We start from the raw sequence: 25,558 nt of genomic DNA, 5'->3' as shown, positions 1-25,558 counted from the left end.
TATATATATATATAATATACTAAAATAAATTCCTACTTGTACTACTATTCCTACTCTGTGGTTTTTCACTTATTGCATGTCTTCAGAGTACGGATCCCTCGTGATAAACGAGTGACTACTGTAGTTGTGTTTTAAAAGTTAAAACACAACTACAAAATAAAGTTAAAAAGTTACATTTAATATGTTTAATGTGTTTTCAAAAATGCAATATGGTATTTTTATAGTTCCTCTTTCTCATTGCTCTTCCAGGGATCAACAAACCACAGTCACTAAATGAAGTCTAGTGGATACTTAACTGGTTCCACCTATCCATTACCTTTTATCCGCTTCTTCCTTTTCGGGTCACTGGTGCCCATGTCCAGCTGCCACTGTGTGAGAGGCAGGGGACACCATGGACAGGTCTCCAGTCCATCACAAGGCCACAATGAGACAAACGAGACAAACAGCCATTCACTCTCATGCACTAATTTAAAATTCCCAAAGTTTTGTAACAATGCCTCTAGGTGTCAGTGTATTCTGCATGCTGAACCTTTAACTGGAAAAACAACAGATTAAAACAAAGAAAAGGAAGTATCAATCCATCAAACATCATTTTAGTGTTGCAATTTAAACAGTCTTTCTTTGACTCAAATAAGAAAATAAAACAAACTAACTAATAGTCCATTTTAAGAAGTTAAAGCAAAATACTCCAAATCTAAACTTTGGAAATTATGGAAAAACCTCGAGAAATAGCAAGATACTGATTATAAATGCACTTCTGTATTACCACATCAGCAGATGTGTATGTGTCCTACTAACATAATTTTACATAGCTGCACCATGGCATATTTTAGCAGAATAATTCCTGAGCTTTATGAAGAGGATCTTTCCCAGGTGAGGTCAATACCATAACCTCTTCACATTGACTGTGGCTGATTTCCTCTGACCTTAGCCCCGCTTATATTGAAGCCAGACGAACTGGCTGAAAATTCACAGGGTGTCAAGGTAATGTGGCCTTTTAAGCTTCCAGAGGTGGGAAGGGGATGGAGTGTCCAGACAAAAACACAAGCAGAGAGACAGCAAGATCAGAGAGAGGGCTTTCAGTATGCCGAGGGAGGTCTAGGATATCATATGCACAGGAAGTGGGGGTGATAAAGATCAATATGGATTGCATTTAGCCAAGCCATGTCCTACTTGGCTCTCATAAGTCATAAATTATGATACGGTCCTAACAAAAACAGACACTGTTGCTAAATCTTTCCCCCACAGGTGCTTTAGTTGGTTTTACAAGAAGTCCTGCAGTTGTAATATTTTTGGGGGTAAAAATGTTTAGCTCAATTTTTGCTATATGTTGAATTGTACAGGTCAGTTTAAAACAATCAGAGATTCTATTTTTACAAGAGTTCAGACAACTTTGCGGTTTCCCTTTCCTCGTGTTTCAAGAAATTATTGATAAAAATATTTAAAAAAAAATTGGATTGCAAAAGCTTTAGTGTAAACCGAGTATTTCTCGTTTTGTTGAATAGGCTGAAAGATGCACACTGTGCCTTTATGTAGATTTTTAAACCTTTATGTGCCTTTTGTCATTCCTGGATTCTAGTTATCAGGCTGTGGAAAATCGTTTTCTGCAGAGAATCAAACCAGTGTTTAACTATGCACACATTTTGTACTGTCACCAATTACCAGTGATATATATTTGCCTAAAAAAAAACCCACTTTTTCTCATTTTAATGCTTTAAGGGAAAAAATAAGTTTTAGTGTTCATAGCGGCATGAAAGGACCACCGTAATTGTTGTCTATTAGCTTTAATGGGCTAAAATGTATTCACTGAAAAGCCCCACTACACATTACAGAGCTGAATGGACTGGAATGGAAGCTTTTCATGAGCACAAGCACACTCCTTTATTGTCGGCACACATTTGCTTGGCATGTGGCACTTGAACTTGGTGATAAAAGCCTGAGTTGCAGTTAAACACCAACAAATCCACCCTGACTCACGTGCAGGTTTAAATGCAGGCTCACTGCCACAGTCAGAAATGTGTGTTACTCAGAACATGAATAAATACATATTTATCACCCAGCCTCTCTTTATATATGCAAACTCCACCTACCGCTATTAGTCATGAGCTGCTATCCCCCACCCCCATCCTAACCATCCAACTGATATTTCAGCCACTTAGGGCCCCCACCCCACTCAATTTAACTCACCTCCCATTATCTCACCACTATTGATCCACATCCTCTTGTGAGCCTGCACTGCCAGGGAGAGAGCGCCTTTACTGGATAATTTTCAAGGGCATTTATAAATACGAGATGAGGTGGTTGGGTGTTTGTGAATATGTGAGTACAACAAAAAGGAGGACTGTGTGGAGGGGGGGGGGGGGGGGGGGGTGACAAGTGGTGTGTCCTTTGCACATGTTCTGAGCAGGTGATAATTGTCTGTAAAGAAAGTCACACTTAACATATGCACTCTGTTTTTGTGCTTCCCAACGCTACAGCAGATATTAACACTAATACTTAGACACACAGTCCTGGAAACTCTTCTTTAATACGTATTCAGATCTGGGCAGCAGTGTGGATTTACGTCGTGTCCCCCCCCCCCCCCCCATTTATTACTTTAATCTATCACTTGTTGCAGCATTGAACCCAGTTTTCTTAAACACAATATTAAAACATCTGATTCATTCCGTAGTTCAGGGTTGGCTTAAAAATAAAAACATAATTCCCCATTCTTCCTGGTTGTGGTGCCAAGATCGCAGTTGGTTCTGTCTGGGTTGGAGTGAGTGGACCAACAAGAGTGGAACTGGATCCAACATTAACAGAAACGCCCCCGGAGAACCACAGGGTGGAGCAGCCCCTCTAACCCCACCCTGGGTCAACCTGTAAAAGGATGCCAGGGATGCTGTGTGTGTGTTTGTGTTTATACGTGTGAGAATCTGTTGATTGGGCTGCTGAGCAGGAAGCATCTGTTAGCAGGGGGTAGCCAGGAGGTTGCATGTGACTGGATATATAAGTTTGTCTGTTTACTTGTGTTTGTGTGTCCACATTGGTTTGTGTGTGAGTCAGAGCCAAGTGTTTTTCCTCTTGTGTGTCTGGTAGACCTGGCCGTGGCCCACCTTCCTCAGGCGTTCCGGCAGACATGCCTAGAGGCCTTCCAATGACGCACACACGATCCGTCACTCAAACACCAACTGGCAAAACCAAAGAACGTGCTGAGAAAAAGACACGTACACAAAACATTTTAAAATCACAGTTTTAGTCTACGAACAGATTGTGTCACTTCATAATTTTCTTTAATACGTTGCTCATGCCTCATAAGTTTCATGAAAAGACTGTGAACTAACTTTAGCTTAAAGATGTCTAAATACGGCAGCAACATCCTTTCATCAAGCAGACTTGGATAACACCCTTCTAATTAAAACTAAATTAACCCATGCAGTCTTCATCTTTATAAAAAAAAAAGAAACGGTTTCTAAAGATATAAAACAGGTTCAGAATGCAAAGAGAAAGGGAAGACTTATAGAAATGAATAGTTTGTTCAAGTTCAATGACTCTCGAGTCCAAACATCCACATACAGTATTATATTTAAAATATACATATACATACTTGTATGCATATACAGTAGTCCCTCGTTGGGGGATCCGTACCCTGAAGCCCCGCAATAAGTTAAAAACCACGAAGTAGGAATATTAGTACAAGTAGTAAATAGAAGTTTATCTTAGTATTTATTTTTAAGGCGTTTTAAACCCTTCCCACACACTTGCAATCTTCTAAACAATGTTGCTAAACTCTGAACGCTCTAAAAGATCACAGAATGTCATGATTTCATCTCTCTGCCTCTGTTCTTTGCCACCTGCAAGCGTTCTTGGCCACGCCCACTTCTGCGCTCTGCACGCTGATCGGCTGCAACAGGAAGCTTATCCTGCAGTATGGGCTATACAAATGTGCAGCAGGTGCTAAATAATTTAAAATAATTTATTTTAAATAAAAATTCCATGCCGATCGTGTGGCTCATCCATCAATCAACCAATTGTGTGTCATGTCCAATCTTATTTTGAAAAACCGCGATAGAGCGAGTCCACGATAAACGAACCACAAAGTAGCGAGAGACTACTGTGCATAAGTTTTTTTGTATTGCTTTTACTATTCTATTAAATAAAACATATAAAAGTCCCCCCACAAATTGTCAACACTTTCACTTAGTGACAACTACATCACTTCCAAACCGTCCTTTCACTCACATCTACACAAACTTTGTCTCTCCAGGCTCCACCTGCAGGAGTTTCCACTTCGTCCTGGCTGGAATAATTATCAGTCCTCTTGTTAAAAGCACTTTTCTCTGCAGGGGAAAGCAAACTTGTGCCAGTTCCCACTTTAGTCATGAAAGACTCCAGACGACTGAATGAGCTGCTAACTTTGTGGGGAATTAATCACAATTCAGCCAGTTTAAACCTGGTAATCGCCACGAAAATCCACACAGTTAGCTTTTTTTGATATTATTTAATGTTTTAGTAGCTGTCAGATTAATAAGTTTAATACGTTTTCCATCCTTGATGGTCTTTTTATTTATTCTCTTGTCCTTTGCTCCTACTGTGTCTCCTTCCTTCATCAGACAACAGGAGCAAAAGTCTCCGAGTCTGTCAAAATACTGGCACAACACAGCGCCGAATCTGCCAACTGATGGTCGTTGTTCCATTGTAGACACTTGCCAGCCAATGATTGTTGAAAGTTGTGCCTCACAAACCGTTTCCTGCCAAATCTCAGGATAAAGTTTCATTTATCAGCCGAGATGAGAGTAGTACATTTGAAAGACTTATTTTTAGATCTAGAATGCTGATATACACAATTCCCATCGCATTTGTTAGGGTTTAAAAGCTGCTCCACTTTTAAGATATTTTAGTTGTTTTTATAGATTTATGTTGCTTATGTTTTACTGATTATTTAAAAAAAAGCTTAAAAACTAGAATTTTGCCAAATTGGTGCAATTTTTGATGCCAGCTGCTATGTGTGCACGTCATCTGTACCAAAACCATGTAAACATGTAAAACATGTTGCATTGAATCTACATTAAAAGTGGGATGTTTGAAATTTTAAGTCTGTTCTTCTGTTGCACAAAATAGCTTGTTCCATGCTAGCTTCTCTGCTGCTTAAAAGTGTATATATATATATCTATTAAAAAAAGGCTTTTAGCATTAAAATAAAGTTTACTGTTGGGATTTTTAGGGAGAAAGTTTTAAAAAGGAGAAATCAAGGTTGTAAAATATTAACCAAGTGTGGTATTTGTCTTTCTGTGACATCACATTAGTCTTCTAAAGAAAAAGGGAGCATTATTAACAACAAACAGAATGCAGTGTTAGCATCCAAAGTGGCTTAACCTATTAATATTAATATTAACTAATATTGTTTTTCCTTTAGCTAAACCTCAGGACTTCTCTCAGTCCCCACAATCAATGAAGTATTGTAATATTAAGCAAGCCTAAATGGACCTTTTTATAGATGAGTCTTATTAACATCTCAAAATGCTTCACACAAGCCACATTCAACCAGTGTCATACACACATCCACAGCTTTTTTTATTTTATTATTATTTTAACTATAGTAATCAGTCTGTCATGCAATTAAACAGCACTGACATCCTGGGCAATTAGGAAAGTTGCCAAAGCAGGTTTCAGTGTGTGGGCTGGAGGATCAGCGGTCCGTTCTGACTGTTTGAATAGGCAGAGCATCACACTGACTCCACATTCAATACACTTTGTAAACAAACTTGGTGTTTGATCAGGCACAGTGGCTTTGTTGTGGGAGTGTCTGCTTTATTCCCCTTTTTTCCGAAGTCAGTTTCTAATTTGTAGTGCGGCAGAACGATTAACAATTAATGTGAAGCGGCCGTGACGCGGTTCACTTTGATTTTCTTAAAGATTTTTGTTGCAAGTAAAAAATTTTGGGGGGGAAAATGGGGCTGGGTGGAGATGAAGCAGCGTTGCTGTGAGATGCACTGGAAAGTAAGTGCATGCTTGTGGGTGTGCGCACGCTGCCTTCTCTGCTCGACATATTTTGTGTACTCGTCTCCTCGTGTGGTCCCTTGCTGACTCCATCCACACTCTCTCCCCTTCCCTCTTTCTGTTGCATGTCTGTCTTTGCAGTTGTCACCTCCAATCACAGTTTCAATTCATTACATCTCCCATTGCTGCAGCTGCTACACACACACACACACACATATTTCCAGAGATGTGGTAGTCTAGAAGGGAGGGAAATGGAAATCTAAAGAGAATATTGTGGACTTTTTATCTTCATCTTTTGCCTCACTTCCATTTCATCCTCATTCCACCCCATACTGTCAGTCCTATCTATTATATTGTTTCTGCCTCCCTCTCTGCTACCTTAAAGCTTTTTCAAACACACACATACACACACTCAGTTCAGTCTTCCCCCCCACTGTCACCTTTATTCTATCTCTTTTATGTTAGCCTACTTTTTCTTTGTTTCTGGCGTGCACACTCACACACACACCAGGTGACTATTTTCTCCCTGTCTCCATCTGTCCTCCTGCACTGTATCTCACTCCAAATGTCTCTAAAACTGCCCATTGATGGAGTGGAGCATGGCAGAGTGGTGACCGGAGCCCATCGAAGTACTTACTTTTCATGCAGTAAAAATCTCTGCAGGGGAGTTTGCATAGGTTTTTGTCATGCATGAATCGTTAGAAGTGAGGTTATGTTTTTCTTCATGTAAATATATGTCTGTGCTCATGTATTGTTCTTACGTGCATTTCCTGTCGCTGCCCACTCCTTAATTTTTGTTTCCACCTCTTCGTAACGTCATTAAAGAGTTCTTTTACTGATGGTGTGAAGTTGGTTTTAATGTGGAACGTAGAATTTTACAGTTGCATCGTTACAGCACCACCTTGTTGCCAATACGCCACCGTCGAACTAAAATACAACATAAACTTCGATGAGATAATGCAATGACTAAAGTAAAGTCATAAATGATATATATAGCATGTAAAACATACCTCGCTGGTTGACCCTTATTTAGAGGTAGAAATAAAGTCCTTGGAACAAATTTTAAGCATTCATTCAACTCCTCAACTCAAAATGACCTTTTCTGCTGCCATTTGTTATACTGCTCACACTTCATCAGAGGGTGCATCTCCTTTTATGCCCCAGCGTAACCAACATCCCGCATATTAGTTCCTACCTAGAACCTTTCTATACAAATGTCCTAATGACGCGAGAAATAATATAAAGTAAATACATGAACTCAAATTACGGCAGTAAAATTAATATTAGAGCTAACCCTGGCCTGAATTGATCAAAGCTTTCTCCAGGGCTAAATCTGGAGCCCAGTGTGTCTGTCCCTTTTCAGACATTAAAGCAAGTCTTCTCACCTATCCTAACGGTTGAGTCCCGTTGAAGTCTTTTTACCATTTTATTCGTTCTTGCTTACTTTGATTCACGATTGACAGCATGGCTCGATACACTTGAGTTGAGAAATGAGAGAACATGTCGACAAATAGACAGAATGGAGCGAGGGACAAATGATAAGATGACTGAAACAGAAGGAAGTAGTGACAGTGGGGGTTGCAGAGAGGAGGTTAATGTGAGGCAGGAAGATTGACAGAGACAGGAGACAGAGTTAATTACCGAAAAAAGCGAGATGGACCAGAGTAAGCTAATGCAAAGACAAAGGGCAGACACATCTGAAAACCAGCGGAAATCAGATCCAGGCTTCGAGTTAAGTGCTGTATGAAAAAGGGAGAAGTTCATTTAGGCTGTGAGACGGTAGCAGTGTGCAGAGAGGTGCACGGCTCTCGCCTGCAATGTGGTTTTTGGTTTAGCAACTTGCTGTGAGAGCTAAATCAACATTGTAGCAGCTGTTAAGAGTAAGACATTGTGTATCTTAGACTCTGTTTTAATATGTAATGAAGCACTAAACCCAATGAGGGCAACTGCGTGGAATTACCTTTGATTAAAAATAAATATTACTTCACTTGCTTTTTTCTTAATGCAAAATCAGTAACATATCTTGTCGTTTCAAGATCCAAACATGATGTATGTTATGTATTTAGATCTAGTTAAAGCAGATGTTTCATATTAGCTGCATCTATGTGTGCATGCTGTGTTTCATTGATGAGTGACTTCTAAGGTCACGTCAAGACAGTTTGTCACTGCTGACATCTACAGGCCAGCCATGTTAGTGTGAGATACTCCTGCAGTGACCGCAGTATTCATTCACTCAGATCAGATGGTGATCATCAGATAATGTGGTGGTAGAGCTGCTGGAGAAATAAACTGGTCATTTAGATTTCGAATGTTTGATTCTTGACTTTTTTTACCTGAATTTTTCCATTTTTGGTAACCATCTCAGTTTAACAAACGTTATTGAGCACGTTTATTGGGTAAAATTAGGAAAAGGTTTAACTTTTTTTGTGGTTAGGATTATTTAAAGGAGCATGTCTCCCAGAGCAAGCAGTTGGGTTTCTTGTGCAAGAGAGAGACTATGGTAATTTTTTGGGACAGCTGTGGCTGAGTGGTTAGAGCAGTCGACCTCCAATGCAAGATTTGGGGGTTTGATTGATGCCGAAGTGTCCCTGGGCAAGACACTGAACCCCTTTTTGCCTTTGATGTGTCCCATCGGTGTATGGATGTGATAAAGCACTGATTACTCTTTGTATAGATCTAGTAGAGTTCTGTATGAATGGGTAAATGAGGACACAGATTGTAGTGTAAAGTACTTTGAATGTCTTGATCAGATAGAAAGGTGCTAAATAAGTGCAGTCCATTCACCGTTTAATACTTAAATGTCAATTTGAAACCATTTTCTGTGCTAACAAACCATTTGTACTAGTTACTGGAAGGTAAAAAAAAGCTCTCCGTTGTCATTTTGTTTCTCTTGTTTGTTTTTAAGTATTCATTCTGCTTTCCCCGTGTTTTGTTTTAATTACTAAGCTGAGACATTTGCTTTGCTTGTTATGCTTCAAAATGTGTTTTTAGTCATTCTTATTTTCTTTGTTGTCTTTTGGTGGATTTTTCTTAGTGCATTTTTGTGTGTGCGTCTTTGCTCTGCTGTTTTTTTTTTTAAACCCCCACTAATCAAGTTCAAGTTGTGTTTATTTGTCAAATGCAAGGTTAACACAAGGTTAACATTACAATGAAATGCTTAGGATGAGAAGAACTGATTTGACTCGCTAAAAGCATGCAATAAGGGTACAAAAATAAAATAACAAAAAGTGAAAAAGTACCTATATTTATATGAATATAAAAGTACCTGGTGTCCACCTGCTCTCTATCTTTTTAATCGGAAATTTAAGTCTCGGGTGTTTTTGGCAATTTTTAAATTTTGTTGATTTTATTTCATTTCAATTCAATTCAATTTATTTATATAGTGTCACAACAGAAGTCCTCTCAGTGCACTGAACAGAAACATTCATAAACATAAAAAGTAAGTTAATAACATTATTTATCTGAGGAGCAGACTGCGTTGAGTCTAACTTGATCGCAGAACTCTCATCTTGAGCAAGCATGAAGGCGACAGTGGAAAGGAAAAACTCCCTCACGAGGAAGAAACTTTTAGCAGAACCAGGCTCAGGACAAGCGGCCATCTGCTTCGACCGGCTGAGTTTGAGAGGACAGGAAGGAGGAACAGATACACAATGGCAGATTGAGAATAACATGTTACGATAGAAATAGTTTCATATGAAAACGATTCATTTGTAATAATTCATTTTAAGAGCTGAGGTCAATTTGTCTTCCAGTAGTCTAAGCCTATGGCAGCATAACAAGCCAACACTTACTATAGGATTTATCAAAAAGGAATGTGTCAATGACAATGTATCAGCCTCACAGACAGAAACTGGGAGTTGCTTCCTCAAGAGAGGAGCCTGATAACTGAAATGTCTTCCTCCCATTCTGCTTTTGGAAACTCTAGGAACCACAAGTAAGCCTGCAGTCTGAGAGTGAAGTGCTCTGTTAGAAGAATATGGAACAATAAGAGCTGTAATGTAAGATGGAGCTAGGTTGTTGAGGGCTTTGTAGGTTAGAAGTAAGATTTTGAATTGTATTATGTCTTTTGCAAAACATGTTGTCATGTCTTTAAACTGTTGACCAAGTTAATATCAGATACAAATGTTGCATTTTCAAAATTATTTCAGATCTAGAGTTTATCGCACCATCCGTCATGTGCCCTTTTTGGTTCTTCATATCAACCACTTCAATGCCTCATTGTTCGAGAGACGAGGTGTTACCAATACATATTTTTTATAGTCTCCAGGACCAGTGACTCTTAATCCATTGTCTCAGCTGTAAAATACATCTGAAGAAAACCAGTCAACGATCCTTGTAGCTAAATGACCAGTTCATGCTTTATGGTCCAGTTTACTGTGGAGGTAAAAGACAGAATGGAGCTTTTAGCCCCATATCTTAAACTGCAATAAGAGCTTTTTTTTAAAGCGAACCACAAGAAAGACATTACAGTCGACCCTTGCTATATTGTGGTTCACTTCTTGTGGCTGTATTGTGTTTTTTTTTTTTAAACCTGTTATATATTTTTTTTAATATATATTGTCTGTACTATACATTCATTTCATCGTCATCATCTCCATCGCCAAACTGTTTAAGAGCATATGAAGGGTTTATAAAGCCATAAACCTATATAAAAAATACAATAAATATAACCCTGCTACTTCACAGTTTTTCACCTATCGTGGGGGACTCTAGAACCTAAGCCCTGCGATAGGTGCAGGATCACTGTACTTTAATATATGTTGGCAGGGTTATTATTTATTTAAATACATTTTTAATTCCTAAAAGAAGCAAAGCCCTAATTTGGTTTGTAAACCGCTGTAACCCGTTTATTGTTTATTTTGGAGTTTGACTAAATCCACAATGACTTAATTTAGTCTCATCAGGTGACTCAAATGACATGAAAACATTAGCGCACATAATTTAAAATGGCAGCAGTGAAATACCAGCGGTGTTCCAAAATGATCTGTTTGCCTCACGTCACAATAAATTGTTCAAGCCAGCTGTATTCCTTTGGCTTATCATTTATTTATAGACGGCCCGACAAGGTGAGAACTTGATATTTGGCCACTCTGGGCTCATTCCTCATGAATTCTCACGGTCTTCAGCTGCTGGATTTTACTCAAACTAAACTTTTGTTACACCTTTGTTATAACATGATGTGTTTGCTGATCTGGAGCTGATCAGGCTTCTCCTACAGTCAACGCTCAACGCGCCAAATGATCATGCCAGCTGCTTTGGCATGATAAATTTGTACAACTGAAGAACCTTTCACATTTATATTTAATCTCTCAACTCTCATCCTTAATGCATGAGAAGAATGGAAGGACCCCCCCCCCCCCCCCCCACACACACACACACACACACATACACACTCCCTGGTTTGGCCCGCTGAGAGAGGAAAAGAGGCGGATTAGGGCAGGATTAAGTCTGTAGTGTGAATAGGTGCAGCAAGACCTCCTTTCACTCCTTCACTCTGCTGCTTCCTTCAAATTGTCATTCTCTGAATCCACAAGTTTCCCAGTTATGATGTTTGTATTCCACTCTGAAACACATCGGAATCACTGATCCAGAATTTAAAAAAATGGAGTACCTATTAAACTAGGTGGCAGGGTGGCACAGTTGGTATAGCTGCCGCCTCTCGGCAAGAAGGTTGTCGGATTAAATCCCAGCCGGGGGGCCATTCTGGGTGGAGTTTGCATGTTCTCTCCGTGCATGTGTGTGTTGTCTCTGGTTTCCTCCCACAGACCAAAAACATGCATGTTAGGCTGATTGGTAACTCTAAATTGTCCCTAGGTGTGAGTGAGAGACTGAATGGTTGTTTGTCTCTGTGTCCCTGTGATGGACTGGAGACCTGTCCAGGGTGTCCCCACCTCTCGCACACTGACTGCTGGATATGGGCACCCGTGACCCCCCGCGACCCGAAAAGGAAGAAGCGGGTAAAAGATAACAAATGGAGTCCCTATTATTTATCTGCAGCCTGTCTAGTTCAGCAGAATGGGATCTCACAACAGACGGTGCTGATTGTTTTACAAATATTTAGTGTTTAACTAGAGAATAAAATGTTTTTCTTACCCTGGTAGATTAGCATACTAATCTGTATCACTTGTCAGCCACAACAAAACCCAGTATTAATTGATCCATATTGGAGGATAAGCTCATTTTTCATCTACTTTTGCAGCGTAACACATTAAACTTTGACTCTAAACGGTCTGTTCTTGATGCGAGTTTATTTGTGGAGCGCTCACTCTAACCTGTAGGATCAGTCACAACCTAAAGCTGTTTTCATATACTAACAAATATTTTCAGGAGGCCGGGCAATAATCCAGTCCAAGTGTTTTCTGCAGCTCCTCCTAAATGTTGGGTTGTTTGTGTTCTTCAGCAGATTTTCCATGTTGTGCTCTCACAGCCTGAAATGTACAGCAGCTAATGCTTTTCTTCTGCCAACAGAGTATAGGAGACAGAAATGCAATGTAAATATTTTATCTTTGTCCTACAATTAGTAGAAGCGCAACCCTTCAAACTGCTTGAATACTGAATATTGTATTTATTAAATTGACACAAACACAGATAAGCGGTAATAGAATAAATTGATTTTTTTTTTTTCTAAAAATTTTGGATCAAGTTCTTCAAACTATTTGAAACTCTAATAACATTGCATTCATAATAAGCTACTGTGTGGTTCACTAGTTTGTTTGTAGATAAATAAAATAGGAGGTTCTTTTGGCTTCACTCGGATGATTTGATTTAATGACGATCTGTAAGCTTAGTGTTTTTCCCCTCAATGTGAAGACAGTTCGTTACAAGAAAAATGTCTAATTAGATGATAAATTGTCTTTTTCAAAGACTAATGTGCTTTTACTAGTTGTTTTTTTAGCTAAAGTAAATCAGGCAAAATTGAAGTATTTTGTTTTAAAACTTGGATTTCAGCACATACTCTTTTTATTTATATATATTTTTTATTATTTTTTTAGGCCTATAATTTAGGATTACTGTCACATTTTGGATCTTTATTATGTTCTTTGGTTTTCACCTTTGAAGTTAATTTTCTGTCATTTTGCCAAATAAATAAATAAATTTTGGTATAAGTAATGTGGTCATTTTGAGTAGACATTTATTCATTTAAAAACATTTAATGCAGGAAGAGTTCGTGCTCAATAATCCAGGTAAAAAAAATTCAACCAAGTTCAGTTATGTCATCTGAATAGTTTATTTTTTTGTTGAGACGTTTTGTCCTTCATCCAAAGGACTTCATCAGTCCAAGGAGCCACAACAAAGTCAGTCCCACAAGCAGCACACTCACACAGTGGGCCAATCAATTTACTGGTGATAAGATGGTTTCTGGGGCCCGCTCTCTCCCCCGTCAACTCCTTTGAGGCAGCCATAGCCAAAGTGGTTCAAAACATCGAAGTTCATGCTCAATATCATCAAAGTTCAGTCAGTTCATCTGGACGGTTTCTTTTTTTGTTGAGATGTTTCATCCTGACCTTTGATGTTTTTGAACTACTTTGGCTATGACTGCCTCGGAGGAGTCGATGGCGGAGAGGGAGGGCCCCAGAAACCATCTTATCACCAGTAAACTGGTTGGCCTACTATGTGAGAGTTTTACTTATGGGACTGAGTTTGTTGTGGCTCCTCGGACTGATGAAGTCCTTTGGATGAAGGACGAAACGTCTCAACAAAAAAAGAAACCATCCAGATGACCTGACTGAACTTTGTTGGATTAATCCGGTAAGGCGCTGGAAAATCTGTTCAGTGCTTTTAACATGCAGTTGTGTCTTTTAAGTTTCTCGAGCGTCGATCTGGTCACAAGTTTGACAAATTACCTTTTGATTCTGAATTCTTGTAAATGTATTAAATGAATGTAAAATGGCGTTGTACCTGCTCCATCACTGAAAAATCGATTTGTAATTGCTCTGGTGAAATTAACAATCACTCTCTGTCCTCCCTCTCGCTTCGTCGTGCCTCTTCTCGTTTTCAAAGAAACGCAGCGAACTTGTAATGGAGGGTGTTGGTCAACAATGCGCTTCAGGGCTGAGACTGGAGAGTTGTGTAAATGTGTGATTGGATAATTTAGTCAATAATACCAACAATTTTAGCATCGTCCGTTGTCTGTGGGTCAATATGTGATTCACAGAATGCATTACACTCCTGCGCTTAATGGGGAATGGATTTCATTTAAATGCTTCTTTAGTCAAGGCCTTTACCTCATCCCAGAGTCAATATGAGTGTGAATGTTAAGATAACGTGCTTTCAAATTGGAATCCAGCTTTTTAATTGCCATTACTTATAAACTGTGGCATTCTTTACATTGTAAATATTGAGACAATTGGTTAATGTTTAAGTAAAATACTTCTATACTAGCTATGTTATAAACACGTACTTATATTTGTGTTTTTATATTTTTGAGTGTAGAAGCAGTGAACATGAATTATGACGTGCCACACTTCAGTGTACTTCACTTTAAGGACATGCAGTTGAACTTCATAGCTCCATTCTTAACACCACGGTGCTGTTTCCCTCTGGGTTTGAGGCTGAAGGCCTTAAGTGCTCATAAGGTACATCAGACCTGTTAGGAGGGGTTACTGAGGGTGGGGTGGAGGGGGACCCCAGACTGAACGTCTTTAATATTACATGTTGGCACAGTGGTGCTTTGTAGCCTCCCCTTGGTTCCAAGCTTGAGTTTGGCTCAATGTGTCTTGTCGCGTACAGCTGTAGGTGTTTAGGAGAGTTCTTGTGGGTTTTGGCGGTCGGTGTTGTCCAATGTGGCGATGGAAGAGGCGTGCTGTAGGTTTTCTTTGTGTCGCAGGAGGACATCTTGCATCACACTGACTCCGCCCCGATCCAAACCGGTAAGACTTGAGAATTAAAGATCGTTGGTCTTTTCATGTTTAGATCACCTGGTGCAGCAGGGGTGAAACGTTAGCTGCCCTGCTTTTAGCAAACCATTTTAATAATAAATCACGTTTTACTGGTAACCATTGTGCTGCAGTGTAAACAAAATAAATATAAAACAGACTTCCTCAAATGTTTTATAATATATTAGGAATAGACAGCCAGTCTTTGCGAACTGGTAAATGCACAATTAAAACTGTAAAGATGGGGAGTATATATTAGTGTAACTCTACAAATGTTCAAGCAAAATACAGATTTTGTTGAATGTTTACCATAATCCTAAATGTCTATCTCAGTCTTGTTCTGTCGTCTAGGCTTAGTTTCATCAGTAGTTAGTTTACACTGCTTCTTACAGTGTAGATGTTTATGAACGTATCTTTCTGTTTACCTCCCTTTTTTATATATATATATTCCTACAGATACATATAATCATCTGTTATACATTTGAAAACAATAGCACAATGTTTCTTGCTGGAGTTTGTGAGAATTACGTCCTAAATGTGGTTAGAAAGTTAAAGAGCAAAAAGTCAACCGATGGATTTGATGTGTCACTTATTAAAGATGTAATGATTGATTTACATATACTTTAATTTTCACTAATAGTGCCATATCCTATAGTGTGGATGTTTTGGGTAATGCATATAAAACTAATAGACTCCATAATTAAATTTCAGAAAAGAGTAATTAGATTAATGAATAATGGTTTTTTTTTTATGTTTTAAAATTCAGAGATGTGTGTTTAAGGACACTGGAAATATTGTCAGGTTAGAAAAAAAGGGTCTTCCTGCCTGTATTCAAAGTTGTTGGTTTTTTTAAGTTAAGGGAAAGTATAACCTAAAGGGGTCCTTTATATTTGAAATAAGCAAAGAAATAATGTCAATTACAGATGTCTTTCAGTTTTGGTTATTAAGCTGTGGAATAATTTAAGTGGGGAAATTAAGTTTAATAGCTCTCTCAAGTTTTTTTTAGAAATAAATTTAAATTTAAGTTAATGAAGAGTTTTAGTTTATAGTAATAAAAGTTGTGATGATAACAATAGTAACACATGCTTGTTTAGTGTTTGTAATAATAATAGTAATGGAAAATAATAATTTTGTTTATATCTATACAAATCCGCATTTATAGAGTGTTTATCATCATTATGGTATATTATATTACATTATATTATTATATTGAACACTGATGTTCAGTTTGCTCTTCTTTTGTACATGTGTGGTTGTTTTTTTAATTATTTTTTGGGGAATCCATGAGAAAATGAACGGAGAGGCATAATAAGCCTTTAGCTTCTGCCTATTCCTTTTTGGTCGTAAAGTGTTTGCTTGTTTATTTGTTTGCTTGTTTGAAACTTCTTTTTGACATACCATAAAAACCATTCATTCATTCATTCAAGTTATTGAGTCTACAGATTCAGTTTTGTTTTTAATTTATTTAAAAACATAAAGGGTTGTCTTCTTTGAGAACCTCAGAGATTTATTGCCCGTGCTTTTAAAAGTGATTTGAAGGCTTACGTGTTGAATCTGGATTGGTGTGTGAATGAGCTCCCTGCAGTTCAGATTTTAAAGTGCCGATTTTCAGAAACTGCGATTACAAAAGCAGAAAGCTGTAGATTCCGTTTGTATTGATATTGTATTTATTGACTCTGTGCAAACGGTCTTCTAATCTAAAAGTTTAAAATGGAGACATGAGCAGATTTGTTCACGGAGTTCATTTTGTTTGTAGTCACTTGGTGATATGTGTTGAAACTGGATCATTCAGTAACGTTAGGTTGTTGTTTGTGTAATGAAGAAACCAGGACTTAACGTGTTATCACCTCCCACCTTCGCTGTCCACCAGAACTCATATGAGTCTTCACTGTCGGATCATAATTTACAGCCATCCGAAACATTTTCTGCTCTAACCTCTTCGGGTTAATTATCTTGGAGGACAGCTTGTCAAACAGTGCCAAACCAGCTTTGGCTTTCAGGCTGATGAAGTTATGTGTGTGTGTGTGTTTTCTTTGATGTGCAGTGAGTGTGAGAAAGTGTTTCTCTTTTATCTCATATCCTGTTTGGTGTCTGTGTTTTTGTCTGAACAGCTTCCGGCTGACCTCAATAAGATGCACCTAACAGACCACGCCCACCAGCAGGTGACACACTTGGCTCCTAGCCAATCAGGTTGCAGCATCACCAGTGATTCAGGAAGTAGCAGCCTGTCAGATATTTACCAGGTGGGTACTTTGATTTTATTTAATTTTATTTGTACAAATTGTTTTTGTTTTATTGAGAAACAACATATATATGCAAATTGTTAATTTCACGTATGCATTTTGTTATTTATTTAGTTATCTAAGACCAAATTTAAAGCCAGTACATTTTACTCAAATCTTGGTTTTAATTTACTGACAAACTAGCCAATATTTTACCTTACACAAATTATTTCACACTGTTATTTCTAATTCAGTGGTTATAATCAATAAAAAAAGGGATTTCAGGCTCTTGAAGTATGTAATATTTTCATTTGTTTGTTGGGTTATGTGCATCTCACAAATCGTCTTTTGATCTATCCTCCTGGTTTAACTGTCATATTCTATAAAAAATAACTTTTGATGAATAAATAATGCAGCTTTTCTCTCATGGGCCACTATTAATTAACAAATGCTAAATTATGTACACTGTCTAGTGTAGTGACAAAGCTACTGTGTGCTCTGTAACATCTGGTTTGTAGCAGATGTGCATCTTGCTGATGGTTATTTGTCCTTATTGTGATGTGCTTCAGTTTTGTTTACTTACCTGTTTCGCATTGGTTAACATCCTGACTTTATTTGTTGTAATACTTCTCATCTGGCTAATAAAGTTGCATCAGTTGGCTTGTTTTCATCTACTTCCTGCTGTGAACTAAAGGTCATGTGTAGTAAATAACCTTTACATGCACTGTCAGTAAAGGCACTGTGTTGTTTCTGTGAGACTGGATGAAATCTTTTAGAGGAAAGAGTTCAAAAATAGACGAAGCATCTTTATCATGACGTCCATCAAACAGGAGAGCAGTCGTGTACAGAGCTGAGGTGTACATACGACATTTGCTAAGTGTCTAGTAGACTGTCCACTCAAACTGCTAATTCAAACTTGTTTGCCGACGTCTTTCTTATTAATGTCAAAGAGGAATGTGTCGGTCTTTAGACGCCAATCACAAGTGTCTGCAGTTGTATTCGTATATTCAGAGATACAATAGTCTGGACTTGCAGGTAATAAAACCATTAAATCTTGTGTTCACTTTTCTTGGCAAATTCATTCAACCTTTATTTATACAAGTTAGTCTCATTGAACTCCGGGGACTCATTTACAAGAGAGACCTGTTTTTAACAAAGAATGATGACAACAGTAGACAATCATAAAAGAAGGCATGTGAATTGAGAAGAACAAATGAAAGAAAATGTTACTAAATAAACTAAACAAAAACTGCTAGGTTGTAAAGCGATGTGGAAAACTAAAAACAGGAACAGGTCTGCGTTGGTTTTTGCCATGAACTTAGCAGATGTTTAAAGTCACTTAGAGAGGTCAAGGTTGAGAGCTTCAGATCTTTTATATTCCAGGAAACAGGAGCAGAGTAGGAAAAGTCCCTTTTGCCTAGTTCAGTTCTCACTGAGGGGACACTGCCGGTAATAATGTCCCGAAGCGCACGCTGTAGCTGCGCTCACGCAGAGACATGTAGGAGGAGATGTATGAAGAAGTGATTTAAAGATGAAAATGTACCAGTGAGAGAGTCTGCATGAAGTTAATGATGACCAGTTAACCAGTGAATACAGGGTGCAGTGGTGGGTATGGTAGTTACAGCCAGTTATGAATCTTAGCGCACCGTGATAGACAGAAATGAAGCTGTTCACCCTCCTGCACTACAGAACTTTTTGTATTCTTATATTTGCTGAGCTTTGTGGATTTAGGAACCTTTTGTTATATTAACTCCCTAGCTGCTGTAGCTGAGGAAAACAGTGGAGATTATGCCTCACATGTTGAAACTGGTGTGTAGAATTAGAGATTCAAGTTGATAAAAAGACGCGGTAATAAATTAACTTCAGTAATCCTGCTGAAGCCTGGAAGCTCTTCAAACTATAACATTCTTTTAATAGTAAATCATTCTTTTTAAAATAGCAGTTTTCTGATCCACTACCTTATGTTATTTTAATTTATAATTGTTGTTTTATTTATTGCCAGATTAAGAGGTCCACTTGTGCATGCTTCATGTTTTCTGTGACATTTTTTTAGCTTTCCCTCAGTTAATGTGCTTTGAAATGAAATCTCTTTAAGTGTAGGGCGTCTAGATGTCTGCAAATCAATAGTACAAGAAAGTGTACACGATGATCCTGTCTTTAAATATTTTAATCCCTCAGATCTTTTAATTTTCTTTCTTAACAGCCACCGTTGTAATAGTCGTCGTCTTTCAACCTTAACAAGCCCTAACACAAGTGGTTGGTTGTTGCACTTATTGCAGAATTCTGTAGATGTTTCTAAGATGTTTATAGATTTAAAGCTTCTTTTTGACACATGATTATTATTTATGCTGGATTTAATTATGGAAACCAATAAGATTAGTTTATTTATAGTTTAAAGCCACATCATTTTGGGTACAGTTGCCAACAAAACAACAATTTACATAGACTTTCCACTTCCATCAAGGTAGAAGCCAAACAATAGTGTTTATTTTCCATTATTTTGCTTCCTTACTTAAGAATCGCACCAACAAATGTAACATATGGCAGATGGATAGAATAAAAACCCATGTGATTTTTGGAGTGTATCATAAACGTTGGCAGATAATGCACTCTTCAATGCTTTACTTTTTATATAGGTGTTACTGCATTTATTTGTCTTGAATGTTTAATCACTTTGAAACTAATTTCTCAACAGAAAAAAAAAAAGAAAATGTTAGAAAAACATGACCACAGTCTTCCTTATTTGGGTTGTCTGTGAGTGTTTGATATGAATTATATTAACCCGGGTCAGACGTTTAACACACGGAGCAGATCGTTTTATCCTCACTTTAGATATTTATCACACGGATTTGATCCCATCAGCTTGTCATGACCCGGCTCCGTGTTTGTTTACAGCCGTCTTAAGGAGCTAACCTTCCAGTCAGCTGCAGGCCTCTGCTGTCAATGCAACAGACTGATTTTGTTCGGAGTTTATCTCGTGCATTCGTATTTTTATTATCGCCCACTCTTCTACCCGATCACTCCGTGGTTTGTGTTTCTCTAGCTTCAAAGCTTCTCAAGTCTTTCTCATCCTCCTAATAATCCTTCGCTTTGGCCTTTTAGCTCTTGACTACTTTGCATTTTGAACCTTCTCCACAATCCTGTAACATTTGTCACTTCTCTGTTCTCCTTCACCTGCCCTAAAGCACAGTGGGTCTTGGAGATCTGAGGTCCTTTATCTCCTAAGCATGTACATTTGGTTAAAACTCCCTGTGCTACCTTTGGTATTAGACTGAAATGACACATCCTGCATGCTAAATGAACTAAACTGTAGCAGCAGAAGGTATGTCAATGACACAGAGAAAGAGAATGACAATATAGCAGATTGCTTCAGTTTTACAAGTGCTGCAATCTCAGAATGTTAATCCTTTTTTTCCCCTTATAAAACTCAAAGTCAAGATCTCATTTCCTGCAGGACTTCTAACTGTTAATGTCATGTTTATATCATGTAATGGCCTTTTAGCATTTCTTCTCACTGATGACATAAGTTCATAAAACAAAATCTCCAAGAGCTGATAAATCTCCCAAGTTTAGGAAATGCAAATATTTTGTATAAATTGTTCAATTGTGAACACATAATTACTATTGTTTTGTTTTAGTGTTGCAATTTATTCTGTGTGGAGATAGTACAAACTTAGCATCTATTACTACAGTCTAAAGCTGAAGTGATGCTGCAAAAAAACAAACAAATTCAATAAATCATTACACATCTTTCTTTCATTATGTTGGTCATTTATCATGGGTGTAACGATGGTTTATATTTAATTTTTGACATTTTTTTCATCAGGCTTGTCTTTTAACATCTATTATTCCAAATTAATTACATTCAGTGCATGGAAACAGGAAAGACTGAGCAGCCGGTTTATTTTAGAAATTGTCTAAATAGCTTGTTCAGCCTAATTTGTTAGCACGAGCCTCTGCCTGAAAACTAGACTGGACCACAGGCTCTATCACCTTGCTTTTGATGAGCTTTATAAAATCGTTCAGCCATTTTCCAATTAATAACTCGAGAAGTCTATCACGTTAGAGAGCTCGTCTTGTAGTGTTCCCACCAAGAAATTCAAGAAAATCCCTTTTCCTTCCATCATCAGAATCTTTTCTGATTTACCCTTTCACTAGAAAAATATAGTTGGAACATATGAGAGCTTAGTTATGGTGACTGAGTGGAAAAACTCATATTCTCGAGTTTATTGTTCTACTGCTTATTGTTTATTGTTCTATATATGGATTTATTTCCTGGTAAAAAATAAAAGTTTAAATAAATATTGCATGTTCCACAATATATGATGAAGGAAGTTAGACAAAAGTAAGAATGAAAACAAAATGTACACGCAAAATAACCTCTCTGTTAAAGCTAAGACCGATTGGAATATTACATTCCTTAACATGTCTGAACCGTATTGCAAAATTATATATATATATATATATAAAAAAAAAAGGTTATTCTGATTACCACCGAGATTTTAAGGGTTCTTCTTACTTCGTCCTTGTTCTGCACCTTTCGGTTTGCTTACGGTTCCCAACCCTGATCCTTGAGGAACACTATCCTGCATGTTTTAGTTGCTTCCCTGCTATGACACACCTGATTTAAATGAATTGGTGATTAACAGGCTTCTGCAGAACTTGAGGAAGTAATTAAATCACTGAATCAGCTGTGTTGGTTCAGGGAAACAACTGTAGTGAACCAGGTCTGACCCTGAAGACCTCAAATCTACCAGATGGACAGAGACTGTTATTTTCATTGATCTGAATAAGTCTGGGCCATCTGATGACTTTCTTTCTTGAATTAATCAAGCAGAAAAGACAATTCTTTATAATCATTACTGTCTTACAAATGTTTTGATAATCAAATTGTGTTAGTTCACTCAATGCTTTACAGGTTGAAAAGAACTACTCATTTTTATTTTACATAAACAGTAAGTAATGATTTTTATTCCTCATTCAGAGAAGAAATCACCTGAATAAGCATTCCTTGATTTTCTGTCTGAAATGAGTCAAGTCGTAAGTATGTGAAAGGTTGGTTTTCGGTCAACTAAAATGTTTACCGAGAAAAATGTCATGTTTAAACTTTTTCAGAAGATTACCAAGAGTAGGCTCCAAAAAGTCTGCTGTTTCTGCAATAATCTTTTCTGTATGTGAAAACAGATTCATTCCCTGACCTTGATTTTGATAACAACTTACGTCACGAAAACACACCTCTTTCTGGTACATCCACGAATCAGAAAGCTCTAAATTGAACAGGAAGTCGACCCAAATAAAATGTGGCAACTTCCCAGTTCATGTTAGATCGAGAGTGATATGGAGTTCCAAGAGTGAGAGTTCTTGGAAGAGTGAGAGTCCAACAGAGAAAGAGAATGAAAAAGATTCCATGGAGAATGGAAAAGTTCTGAAGGAGTTCAGAAGAGAACTAGAGTTATGAAGAGTTTGGAGTGCCGAGGATCCAGAGACGTGTTGGGATTATAATTCTGTTTTGAACTAACCACGCACGACTCTTCGAGGATTTTAGCTGTTCTTAACGGAGGCGCTGGAAACAGTCTGAAGGATGCTTACTGAGCTGATCTATCGTCAAACCAGGTAAAGACTTCTTCTTCGACTAAAGTGTACCGTGGACGGGCTGAGGATCTGACGGAGCGTGCAACTTCTGGTCAAACAGATTAAATTCCCTCACATAGTTCTCTGTAAGATAATCTCCTTTCATCTTAAACTCTTCTCTCTCACAAAATCAGTACAGATATTTTAGAAATATCTGAAGCAAAGTCCTCAAATCACCGCCGAGTGATTTGAAGTTCATTTTCTGTGAAACTGTCTGTTATTATTTTCATATTTTGCCAAATTAATGTAAATGTTTGATGTTAAACTTTGATTCTGAAAATAAATGATTCCATTCATTTGATGGGTCAAAGATAATAACGTCTCTCGTTCGCATTCCTTTAAATTCAATGCACGGCATTACACAGTCAGAAAGATGAAGAACTCGTGAATATAGTATGCGTATAAACGGGGATATATTGTCATACTACAAAAGTGACACGTACCTCACGTGACTCACTACACAACTAAAACATGCAGGATAGTGTTCCTCAAGGACCAGGGTTGGGAACCACTGATTTCAACAAGGTACAAGATGTTACCCTGCCAGTCTATGTTAGAGACCTCAGTGATCTCCGTCTCCTTACCAGGGTATAATAAACGTCTCTTTGTGTTTTGCATGGTAGGAGCCAGACTGTCTCATAAAGTGGTTTTGAGGAATATTTTTCAGGCATATGTATAGGCAGTTAAAGTCCCTAAAAAAAGCTTTGAAAGACTGAACCCCTGGAAAACTATTGACAAAGTTTAACAGATTACAAAAAACTATGACTCACTGAAAGCAAAGTATTAAAAAAAAGTGTAGTTAAAAACTTTTACACATTACAGTAGTCCCTCGATACTTCGTGGTTCGACTTTCGCTGACTCACCCTTTCGTGGGTTTTCAACGTAAGATTGTACATGACACGTGATTGGCGATGGGGAAAGACAGACCCCACCTCACCCCCTCCTTTCTCTTTCTGAGGCTGTCTGTGACACACAACCTGTTGTCTACTCTGCTGTGACAGACAGCCTCAGAAAGAGAAAGGAGGGGGCGCGGGTGGGGTCTGCCTTTCCCCGTCACTACTTCTCAAATTCTATATGCTCAACGACCGTAACGCCACGACACCTGGCTAAAGCTGCAAAAGCGGAAATAATTGGCTCTCGTTGGCTAGTGAACGCTCCTCAAAGAAAGGCGATCATAGCCTACGATCAATCTGGGGCAAATAGACCTTTGGCGTTACCGGACAAAACGATATGGATCAGTGTTCCCCAGGGTACAACCATACACATTGGTGATTTGACACTCTATCACCTCGATCCGGAACGATGGGACGCGACTCTGGATGACTCAGAGTACCTAGGAAATATGTCTATAGACATAGATCCAGAGACTCTGGGAAGGATCCGTTTTGAAGGCACCCAAGTCGTCGACGTGGAACCAATAAACCGAGTTCTCAAGTCCCTCAGGTCCACAACTAAGAACCCGATCCAACCAATTACCTATGCGTGGTCAAGCGCGGACACATTAATCATAGCCCTGCTAATGACGATAACCCTCGTATTGTGTGGGATACTCGCATCCCTGCTCCGGGGCCAAACGTCACTCCGAATCGACGTGGATCGCCATGCAGCGCACCTCGATATGATTATGCCTCGCGTAAGCGGGTCTGCAAAGAAGCCACTCACACGGGACAACGTGACTGAATCTGGCAACCAGGGTGAGGAGAAGCTGTGAAACGATGTTTCTAGATGCTTAGTCACTACTCTTGTCGGTGTTGGAACGTTGTTTAGTTGATTTTGGTTGTTTCTGAGGTAAGAATGAATTTTGTTGTGTAGTTAAGTTAGAGACTAAGAGGCCTTTAACCATGCCAACATGCAGTTCATTCACTAAATTGCAATCTTTGCGGAGTCAATGTATATTATTGCTACCTTGAGTACCATAATCTACGTTGATCTCACAACGCTTAAGCCGAACCTACTCGAACAATTCTATTCGGGGGGATAGCTAATTCTTTTTGATAAGTCTCGCCATAGACTTCCAAAACATTTATGGGAAAACCAAACACCCAATCTCAAGTCGTTCGTCTAAAAAGACAACAGACAATTACACCAAACTATATTTTACCATGTAAAGCTAACTTAAACCAAGTTAGAAATGGAAAAATAGTTTGGAACACTTTTCTATAGGCATAAACCCCTGTAGTACCCCTTATCAGCATTCTCCACCCCTTAACTGGTAGTTGTAGCTGTTCCCAACCATAATAGCTTACACACCAGGTGCATATAGTTTAAGGCCTTATGTAAAATCCCCTTCATAAGCCCACCTTAAACCACATAATTGCATGACACATTGAACCAGAACGGCACAGGCTGGACGTCGCTGGAGACAACCTTCGCTGGAGGCGACCTGCAATCCTGACGTTGGTCTCAACTCTTCATCCAGTGGCCGCTTCTTCAGTTCAATCCAAGGGTACCCCTCTGTATGCTGATTAATCAACACTTCCAATCGCTGTGGATTTACCGTTGTGGATTATATGACTTTTTCCAATGGATTACAGACTCTGTTTCCAAGGGGTTAAAGCATTGCTACAATGGGATTACCGAGACGATATGGGATTATAATCAACACAATGGAATACCAAGAACATTGTGGAATTACCTTGACTTTGTTTCCTTGCTGGATTACTTCTGACTTTGGTCTTCCTTGAAGGATTACTTCTGACTTTGGTCTTCCTTGCTGGATTACATCAAGCTCAAGGACATTTGAAGGTCTAAGGTCACGGTTGGAATTCATCCCCATGGACAGGTGATGATTTCCAAAGGGGGGACTGTAGTGAACCAGGTCTGACCCTGAAGACCTCAAATCTACCAGAT

The 25,558-nt window shown here is 38.4% G+C and overlaps 1 protein-coding gene across 1 annotated transcript in view; it reads left to right on the top strand.

The window, feature by feature from the left end:
* Window positions 1-25,558, top strand: part of LOC119420836 (rap guanine nucleotide exchange factor 6) — a 149,463-nt gene that overhangs the window by 52,018 nt on the left and 71,887 nt on the right. Inside the window, exon 6 of the mRNA XM_037688260.1 lies at window positions 16,967-17,098. Within this exon, the coding sequence (XP_037544188.1) occupies window positions 16,967-17,098 (132 nt within the window). The remainder of the gene's footprint in view (window positions 1-16,966; window positions 17,099-25,558) is intronic.

This window comes from Nematolebias whitei, chromosome 14 (genome assembly GCF_014905685.2).
Source record: "Nematolebias whitei isolate Nwh7 chromosome 14, NemWhi1, whole genome shotgun sequence".
In the NCBI taxonomy this organism is placed as follows: domain Eukaryota; kingdom Metazoa; phylum Chordata; class Actinopteri; order Cyprinodontiformes; family Rivulidae; genus Nematolebias; species Nematolebias whitei.
The sequence above is the reverse complement of the archived record's forward strand: the minus strand, read 5'-3'. Positions and strand labels throughout refer to the sequence as shown.